The 10,889-nt window shown below is 36.7% G+C and overlaps 1 protein-coding gene across 1 annotated transcript; it reads left to right on the forward strand.

The window, feature by feature from the left end:
• The first annotated feature begins 7,699 nt into the window (after positions 1-7,699).
• LOC137659204 (piggyBac transposable element-derived protein 3-like) lies at positions 7,700-8,728 on the forward strand. Its single transcript, XM_068394250.1, has one exon. The coding sequence runs from the start codon at positions 7,700-7,702 to the stop codon at positions 8,726-8,728; it is 1,029 nt and encodes a 342-aa protein (XP_068250351.1).
• The last annotated feature ends 2,161 nt before the right edge of the window (positions 8,729-10,889 follow it).

Below are 10,889 nucleotides of genomic sequence, written 5' to 3' on the forward strand. Positions count from 1 at the left end.
AGAAAACATTCGGTCACTTTTCCTCTGCTTCCCAATGTTTATGGAGGAGGACGTCTTCTGCCTAATTCTATTCGGAGAAAATCTAAAATAAACTCTCGGGATTCTCAAGGGAGGAAGCCATGAATATAATAGAGGAAAGATTGGCCAGCTGGGTTAGACGAACAGAATGCCAGTGAAAATCATCCTATTCTTCGTCGTGTCTTGAAAATAACCAAATATGCAAAAGCGTTTTGGGATGATGGTGCTTAGCAGCGCTCAGCATTACCTTATGCTTTGTTGACTAATGGAGCTCCCTCATAGGTTTGAGGATATTAAGCATTGTAGGCAGGCGCTGGTCCCAGGGAGGACATTCCAGGGAAAAAAACCTTGCAGTTGTACTTCAGTGTGGAAATTGAAAAAGGCAAATCAGCAGGCTGGATGAATGGAAGCGGAAACAGACATAAACTAAAAAGGTAAAAAGTGGGGGTAACTAGAAAATTAAGAGACTGAAAAATTGGCCAAATTGACCCGCAACGGCAGCATTTTTAAAAGCAAGATGGCGTCCTCAATTTTGGTGATACCACATGTGTCCTGTTTTTTATGTGAAAGAGCATATAAGCAAATTTTCATACTTTTATCACAATCTGAACGATTCTGGTACAAATGTTCCCGAAGCTAGGTACTATGAGTATTAGATTTTCTAAGTGTAGCCTACATGTATTTGCAATGTTATATGCTGTTTTAATTTCAGCCGACAATGATTTGTAGCCACTATGTTGGGCTCCTGTTACTAAGCTTGGTCCCAAATCATATATTTTCGTTCAGTTTCTGGTGGTCAAAAAAATATCATTCGTAGTAGACGTTCTCTTGACCAAGATGGAATAAGATAAGGTGAGTTACCTAGAGATCCCGTTTTCTACACTCACGCGGATGACGTCACCTGGAAAGTTCTGCCAGGTGACATACAGGCGGGAAATATGCCAAGTTTTTTTTTTTTTTCACAGACGTTTTTGTTTTCTTTTGCGTTGACAGATCCATCATGGTTGTATGTGTCATATATGGTGGCTCCAATTCTTATAAGACCAATATAAATGTTGGTGGTGAAAAAGAATAGATTTTAAGGTTACCCAAAAGATGCAGAACTATGTAGAAGTGGGTGAATATATACAAAAGAAATGATGGTATCTATGCCAAATCTATATGCATTTGTTCGTCACATTCCCAACCCAACGATTTTGCAGGAAATCTTAGGCACGAGTTGCTCAAATGCTGCCCTAAGACTGTCCGAAGTCTAAAAGAAGATGCCATACTGACACAAAATCTCTATAATAATGTAATGACTGTTGTGATTCAGATAAGCCTATCACTAATATCTCGCCACTTCTAGGCATATGTTGCCTGTAGCATTTTGGTCAACTAGGAGGAGTTTAGGAAAATTCACCGCCAGCAATTCACCGCCTGCAAATCACCGCCAGCAATTCACCGTTAAGGAAAATTCACCGCTAGCAAATCACCGCCTAACAGTTCATCGCAAAACAATTCACCCATTTCCTTTTTTAGAGTATTTTATCGCCTAACAATCGTTTCAAAATTATCCTAAATGGTATAAATAGATCGTTTGAAAACAAAAATTAACAGTTCACCTATTATTGAATTTTATTCTTTATAAATTAAAATTTTCTCAAGCCTTTGAAGCAATACTTTCATTGCGGTTCAGTGTTGTCTCGCTCTTTTAGGCATATATATCTAACACACTTCTTTAAAATGGCCCATCGGTTCATTCAGAGTGGAAAGGAAAGAAGACATTGTTCATTAATAACTATATGTACGTCAAAGAAAGACAAATTGAGAATAAAATACATTGGAAATGTGAGCAGTACCAGAAGACGAAGTGTCGTGCACGAGTAACCACAGTGGGTGACAAAATTGTTAAGACTTTGAATGAGCATAATCATCTTGCAGATGCCGCCAATGTCGAGGCGGTAAAGATTTGTGAAGAAGTTCGTATCAAATCGAAGAATTCAACAGACTCACCTCATCCAATATTATCAATTGCTTTTGATGGATGCAGTCAAGCAGCAGCAGGAAAGCTTCCAAGTACAGATACGTTGAAAAGAACAGTGCGAAATATAAGATATAAAAGTATTTCTGGACCAGCTCTTGCATCTCATCGTAAACATCACTTTTCCTGAGGGTTTTACTACGTTGCCAAATGGGGAGGAGTTTTTATATTTTGATTCTGGTAATATTGAAAAGCGCATAATGATCAGCACGCAGCGAAATCTTTAATTGTTAGCTGAAAGCCAACATTGGTATGCAGATGAAACCTTCAAAACCGCCCCGTTATTATTCTTTCAGTTATACACTCTACATGGTTTAAAGGAAAATATTTCATTGCCGTTAGTATATGCCTTATTGCCAGATAAATCTCAAGAAACATATGAAATATTTTTGGGAAAGATAAAGAAACCACTCACGTCTGTACCCCCAGTGTCAATAACAACAGATTTTGAAAAAGCTATGATAAAAGCATGTAAAAAACACATTTCTCCAAATTAAGCAAAATGGCTGTTTTTCCATTTTTGCTAGTGTATCATGCGTACTATTCAATGTCCTGGGTTAAAAGAGAGGTATGAAAATGACGCAGATTTTGCTTTAAGTCTGCGAATGCTCCCTGCAATAGCATTCGTACCAACAGAGAGTGTCTTATCTACATTCGAAGGGTTATGTGACAGCGATATTTTCCCCCCTGAGGTCCAATGAGTCTTGGATTATTTCGAAGATACCTGGATAGGACGTCCAGACAGAAGACAGCGTCGTCGACCACCCCAATTTCCGCACGAAATGTGTAACGTTTATGAAGCTGTATTACATAATTTGCCGAAGACAAACAATTCGGTAGAAGGGTGGCACAGAGCTTTTGAAGAACAGATAACAGCATGCCATCCAAACATCTGGAAATTTATTGACGGCATTAAGAAAGAACAGGCATTATATCAAGTTAGATTTGAACAATACGTAGCTGGTCAGGAACCTCCCAAGAAAAAGAAAAAATATCGAGATTTCGCCCAACGACTTCGAAGAGTTGTCGGAAACTATGATCCAGACGTAAATGTTATTGATTACTTGCGTGGAATAGCTCATAATATTTCATAATAGATTTTTATGTTCGATTTTTTATTTTATAAAAATCTTATTTTATTTCTTTTCCTTTTAAGCAGTTATTTTAATTATGAATGTATAAACAAATAAATAGAATGCCGTAGCAACAAATGAAGATTTTTAAATGTCCTTTATAATGTGTAAAATAAAAAAAAATTACAGATTTATTATTTGGTAAATTCTTTAACGGTGAATGGTATGCTGGCGGTGAATTTTCTTTAACGGTGATTTGCTGATGGTGATTTGCTGGTGGTGAATTTTCCGGACACGACTAGTAGAACTATATATGAATAGGTTTACTTAAAAAAGATGGATATATCAATTATATTTCTCATTCAAATAAATCTTTAGCTACGATGGGAAGAATGTTTCTGAAGATGATAGAGAGAGAGGGAGAGAGAGAGAGAGAGAGAGAGAGAGAGAGAGAGAGAGAGAGAGAGATTTCGTATGTAAAAATACTATTATTTGAGCTTCAGATTATAATTAAAAAAAATTAGTTGCTTCGAAATTTTCAAAACTTTTCGTCTTGGCAGATCCACCCCCATCTAACCAATTTAATTCAAAATGATTTAATAGACTATGGTTTTCAGGTTGGAGATGAAATCATTACCTCAAAATCTATGTCAAAATTCGTACTTTTATCAGTAAATTATCTCAAAATAGCCTACAAAATTAATGAGTCACTTAAACGTGTGAGGTTATAAAGGTCAATGAGAGAAACAGCAGTTCAGTTACTTTCTTCCTCAATGGCTAATTCCATCAAGCATTGCAGTAACAAAGGCTTATTGAAAAGTCAGTTTTGTATTGAAAAATCCGAACTTATATCTTTGATTGTTAGTTGGTTTGGCTTGAATAACTCGTAAATGAAGTATGTCGCAAAGAAAGGTAGAGGTGCTCTCTCGATCTGTTCCCGTCAAGTAGAAATAGATGCTATATTTTGTTATTAATGCTAAAGTGAAAGGCACAATTTTTTCGTTCCAGTAAAATTATTATCGTTTAACATGTTCCATGGACTGTAAGGATTACAGTTCTAGATGACAAGACGGCTATGTCAAGACAGTCGAAAATCTCTTTTCTCTCATACAACAAATTGGTCATTGCCATGGTCATCCGTTACCTTTGGAATTTTAATATATACTATGGTTATACATAAAGGATAGAGACAATAGTTAACAAGTTAAGGTCCTAATGTTTATAATAATAATGAAGCTACTGTACATCTTGTGTCACTACCGAGTGCTTAAATTATAAGTGGTCCATCTCAAAGGTTAAATGTTGCTCCCTATGATCTAGATTCCGATTTATATATCACTGCGTGTCTCATGAAGCTCCTTCTACCTGTTAATAATGGGACCGAGACAGGAAAAATCAAGTAAAAGATTTAATAGAGATAAAACCTGAAACACTGATAGGATATGAGTCCTTAAGTTCTTTGATGGGAGAGTTCGTGGTTTTTACATTTAGAAATAAGTATACATCATTAGGCTCAGCTGATGAATATGAAACAGGGGATATTATTATTATTATTATTATTATTATTATTATTATTATTATTATTATTACTTGTTAAGCAACAACGCTAGTTGGAAAAGCAGGATGCTATAAGTCCAGGGGCCCCCAGCAGGGAAAATAGCCCAGTGAGGAAAATAAAACAAGGAAAAATAAAATATTTCAAGAACAGTAACAACATTAAAATAAACATTTCCTATATAGACTATAAAAACTTTAACAAAAGAAGAGGAAGAGAAGTTAGATAGAATAGTGTGCCCGGGTGTACCCTCAAGCAAAGGAACTCTAACCCAAGACAGTGGAAGACCATGGTACAGAGGCTATGGCACTACCCAAGACTAAGAGAAAAATGGTTTGATTTTGGAGTGTCCTTTCAGAAGAGCTTCTTACCATAGCTGAAGAGCCTCGTCTATCCTTACCAAGAGGAAAGTAGCCACTGAACATTTGCAGTGCAGTAATCCCTTGGGTGAAGAAGAATTGTTTGTAATCTCAGTGTTGTCAGGTATAAGAAGACAAGAGGAGAATCTGTAAAGAATATGCCAGACTATTCGTTGCGTAGACAACGGGAAAGTGAACCGTAACCAGACAAAAGGATCCAATGTAGTTTTGTCTGACCAGTCAAAGGACCCCATAACTCTCTAGTGGTAGTATCTCAAAGGGAGGCTGGTGCCCTGGTTAACCTACTACCCATGGATATCACTTGTAAAGAGAAAAATATTATATAGGTCATGTAATCATTTTAGAGAAAATATATAAGAAATTGAATATTTATTCAAAATTTTCCATGGTGATACTCTAAAACCAGGAGTTAAAGCCGTTTCATATCTTATTGATATATTCATTGCCGCCAATATTGATGTTCCCGAGGAGGTAATGAGCTTTTTATTGTTAGAAGTAGGCTAAGTATTACAACAACAATTTAAACTAAGGAAAAAATTTATGGCAAAGTTGTGAAAAAAGATGAAAAAATATTCAGTAATATTGAAAATTTATTTTCTTGAAACGAGAGAGAGAGAGAGAGAGAGAGAGAGAGAGAGAGAGAGAGAGAGAGAGAGAGAGAGAGAGAGAGAGAGAGAGAGAGATGGTGGATGGTAGTAAGATTTTTAATGAAATATTTTTACTAAAGCTTTTGCCATACGTGTATTTTATTTCCATTGCTATTATAGTCCCTATCATAATATGTATTTTGTAAATATAGTCATAAAGACATTAATATTAGTCTATTTTCATAAATGTAATGTTGGGAATCCAAAAAAAGGCACGAATAATGAGGCTGGTTGTACAGGTCAGCTGTCAAATAAACGCTCGGGAACTCTCCAGGTGACGTCGCAGAGCACAGCCAAGCTCCCGCTCCATGCACGGTAATTCATCTTATCTTATTCCATCTTGCTCTTGACATCGTTCACTCACGCCTGACTCAGGCTCAGAAGTTGTAGCCGTTGTTATCTGTTGCCTAATCGTTTCTACTTCTTTTAGAGCCTTTGGTGGTATGGTCGGTAGCAACCTGGCCTTTCATTTGAAGGGGTTAGGGTTCGATCCCAGTATAAGGTAGAAATTTATTTCTATTTGAGCACCATATTCAGTTGATTTGCATCCATATAGACTCATTGGCGGTAATTCGGATAAAAAGTTGTCAATTGTCCCACCCAGTGGGCCGGGAAATCGGGTAAAACTCGTTGGTATGAGACGGATGTGTCATCAGGTAAATCCTGAAATGCAGATAGCACTTAGGTTCCGACTTCTTTTATAGCCTTTGGTGCCATGCTCGGTAGCAACCTGGCCTTTCATGTGAAGGGGTTAGTACTATATATAGTAGTACAATTGCTAAGACAAATTACACCCCAATTTTTTTTTGTTTTTCTTATTGTTTTGCATATTCCTGAATTCTTTTAAATCTAATCAATAACATAAACGGGAGTTTTTCTTTAAAGTATCCATATTTTTCGACTTTTTGACAAAATACCAAAGATATGTAGAATGTCTTTATATATTCACATTTTTAATTTGAGCTCATGGTTACACAAGTTCATTAAACATATTTATACTGATACATATCATGACACTGAAAACCATGAATCAATTCATATATCAGAAATTGAGAAAGCAATTGAAGCATAAATATTACAGGCTATTTTTCATTACCTACTATATATAGTAGGTCAGGCAGATATGAAGCCAAAATATGGACCGGACAGGAAAAATCTTAGAAAAGTATCACCTTAAAGCAAATTGGTTGTTTCTTCGTTAGAATAAACTGCTTGTTCGCTATTTTCTGGTCCTTGGATGCATACCTCGTCGCTGGTGAAGTGACTTTCCAGCTAACAACACCTCGGTAGTTTCAAACTTTCAGTTCCCTGTTACTATCCAAGCAGAATGGACCAGCGTAAGAAGTAAGTTATTTTGTTTTTTGTCTCTCTCAAAAGTTCGTTATAAATGAGTGAATATTTTTCGGTTGTCATATATTACTAGTGAATTTTCAGCTTACATGATATAAGACAAAACTCACCCTCTCTCTCTCTCTCTCTCTCTCTCTCTCTCTCTCTCTCTCTCTCTCTCTCTCTCTCTGGTTCTTTCGTTCTTTTACTTTATCATTGAAAATTCTAATTTTTCTTTTCAAAGTTTGAATCTACAGGAAATACTGGACATTTTAGATGAAGAGGAAAAGGATCCTGTTGCAATTTTTATTACTCCTCCCGAAGTCAGAGAGGATTCTGATGAAGACTCGGCGGAAGATGATGAGGGTGGCTTAGCTGACAATCTAAATTCCAATCAACTAAGAGCTTCTGCTGAAGCAGTCTTTCATGATGGGAGAATCCTAGGTGAAGATGATGATGAGGTGGATAACAGTAATGTCAATTGTGCAGAGGAGCAGCAAGAATCAAAGAAAAGGAAAAAAAGTCAAAAGACGTCTCTAGAATATAACTGGAAAAAAACAAGTAATATTCGATTTTCAGTCAATCAAACACAGTATGATAAACCGCCACCTGCCGTAGATTTGAAGTGAAAGTCACCTGTGGAGAAATTTGAATATTTCTTTGATGAAGATATAATGAACAGGATTGCCAAGGAATCTTGCAGGTATGCTTGCGAGAAAAATGCACAGTTTACCATCTCTGTTTCGGAACTGCGAGTGGCCTTTGGCATTCTCATACTCTCAGGATACCACACATTACCAAGTCGCCGCTTATACTGGTCTTTGGATGCTGATGTTGGAGTTGAACTCGTTGCTAAGGCAATGTCACGTGATAGATTTGAAGAAATTTTACGGTTTCTGCATTTCACTGACAATCAGGCACTAAACAAGGATGACAAACTGGCAAAAATCGGACCTCTAATGAACCATTTGAACACAAAATTTGCCATGGCTTACCCTATGGATCAACATATATCACTTGATGAAGCAATGATAGGATATTTTGGTAGGCATGGATGCAAACAGTGCATTCGGAATAAACCTGTGAGATTTGGATTTAAAGCTTGGTGCCTAAATTCTCCACTTGGTTATTTAGCTACGTTTGATGTATACCAAGGGACAGCCTTCGGGTTGAATAGTCACTATGAAGAAAGGTTTGGAAAAGGTGGGGGCACTTTGATGATTTTATTCGATAAACTACCAAGTCATATCAAAGATATACCAGTGAGGTTTTACTTCGACAACTACTTCACAAGTTTACCTTTAGTAAATCACCTACGTGAGATAAACTATGGAGCAACTGGAACAATAAGGGACAACAGAATTCCGAAGACTTGCCCTATAAACTCCACAAACGAAATGAAGAAGGTTCCTCGAGGAGATACGGATGTTGTTGTGGATATTATTCATAAGATCTTGTTGGTACGCTGGAAGGATAATGCAGTAGTTTCAGTGGTATCAAATATTTCTCCTGTTTATCCTCTGGAAAGTGTATCTCGCTGGTCAGCAAAGGACAAAAAGAAAATTAGCGTAAGTCGTGTCCTTATCTCATCGGGGATTACAACAGGCACATGGGTGGCACTGATAGGATGGACCAAAACATCAATTGTTACCGTATATCCATTAGAAAGAAAAAGTGGTGGTGGCCTATATTTTCTTGGGTAATTGATGCAACGATTCAGAACTGCTGGCTTCTGCATCGTGTTGATGAAAGCAACCTTCCACTGTTGTCATTCAAGCGCTACATTGCAAGGGCATACCTTCAGCAGGCAGAACCACGTGTGGGAATAGGCCGGCCAAGACAGTCATCTCGGGTTATTCCAGATGTACGTTATGACAATATTGGTCACCTCGTCGAACCCCTTGGAAAACAGGCATGGAAATGTGCTCTATCCTCTTGTAAATCTCGTCCTTCGCAAGGATGTATGAAGTGTGGAGTTCCATTGTGTGTGAAATGCTTTGCTAATTATCATCGTCGTGCTCTTTAGAATACTGCTAATTATAGTATCTGGTTTGTTATTGTGTGATATCACGGAATTTATCTCAAAATTTAACTAAGAATGAAGTTTTTCTAAAGCATGAACCAGTTTTATTTTTATTTTATTCTACAGTATCACAATTTTCTGATAAACATTTCACTTGTAGAAGTAAGAATTATTATCCATTTCACATATTCAAATACTGTCAGCATGTGCAAAAGTAATAGGGCGCAACAAATTTTAGCAGTAAACTGCAATATTTCTTTGTATTATTCAGTAATAAACGCACTATTATTGAGTGTCTTGCTTCTAATACATCCTCCTTGTAATGAAAAAATACCAATAAAATTTTATTATAGAAAATAGACGCCTCAATAAAAATGTGTACCCCGTATCTGCCTAACCTACTATATATAGTAGGTCCTGTATATGGACAAATACCATGAAAAAAAACATCAAATATATGATAATACCATATAAATATACATATTAAACTTAAATAATGAAAAAGATTAAGAAAAAAAAATTCAGGCAGTAATGGGTTAATAAATATATATATATATATATATATATATATATATATATATATATATATATATATATATATAAATTGACTTAATTGTAAAGGAAAATAGCTTTCCAAAAGAACAAACTATACAAAATTAACAAAATCAGATTAATATCCAACTAAACAATGACGAAGTTCAAAGGTTGTCTATCATAGACTAAACTGTTTTCTCACCTCCCAAGAGTAAAAACAAACAATGTGTCTTGTCCGAAAGAATATTAACTTTGGCAAAGTTGCAAAGGAAACAGGGAAGGTTTGCTTCAGTTTTCAACCAGGGAAGGAGATCTCACCAATGCTTCCGCTTCTTCACTCGGACGCACTTGAGGGAAATATAATTCTTGACTGATGTATCTATAATGACAATAAGCTGAGGGAATGGTTTTAATACTGTCATACACAAATGAATTCATTTCCGAATATCAAGAAAGTCTTTTTTAACACGGGATCCAAGAGGAGGATTACATAGTTTTCATTTATTTTCTACCTAAAATCTACTGTATATGAAATTTCCTCCATTGCGTTCCAATATTTTACTTTCATTCACATAAAAACATTAAATTTTCAGAAAATTAGCTTTGAATCATAATGTCTTTTTTAACTTGCTTCTTTTTAATGTGCACATAATCAATATGGTTTCAGTTTTAGACTGCTGATGCTTTTGGAGTGATTTCGATATAACAAATTATGTTATTTACGGAAGAGAAGTAGAAATGGTGAAACTACAAAGAAATCTAATGTATTCACCCAGCATAAGTGCAAATCTGGGCATGCAATCTGTATATGTAATAAACACGCGTCTACATGAAATACAAATTTCTAAAGACATTCAGTATACTAAGGTTCGTATCTTGTCACGTACACCCTGGTTGTGGTCACGTGAAGGACCTCTGGTCACCAGCTCGCTTGAGGGGAATGCGATTTATCAGCATCCACCGGAGAAGAGGTTGTCTCCATGCTAAATTGCCAACGAATGGTTTTCTGCCTCTCACCTTGTCTTGCAGATTTTGTTGGGGGGCCTTGAGGTGGAGCTTGACGGACAACGGCCAGGAGGGCGTAGGCCTGCCGGACATAACTGGATTACTATGACGAGGATGACACTGGTTGGTTTTCGGCCTCTGACGTCATAAGGTCACACCCTACGGTGTCGGAGAAGCCTTACGATACCCGTCGGGCATGCATCAGTCTGGCCTAAAGCAGCAGTAGAAGAAGCTGCCCAAAATATTCGTCCCTTTGCTTGTCATACCAGAACCCTCCTTTTTAGACTTAGAAACAAATTTCA

This window comes from Palaemon carinicauda, chromosome 19, assembly GCF_036898095.1.
Source record: "Palaemon carinicauda isolate YSFRI2023 chromosome 19, ASM3689809v2, whole genome shotgun sequence".
NCBI lineage: Eukaryota > Metazoa > Arthropoda > Malacostraca > Decapoda > Palaemonidae > Palaemon > Palaemon carinicauda.

Bases quoted from the DNA above. Each gene is read 5' to 3' on its own strand.
- LOC137659204 (XM_068394250.1), top strand. From the start codon at position 7,700: ATGAACAGGATTGCCAAGGAATCTTGCAGGTATGCTTGCGAGAAAAAT.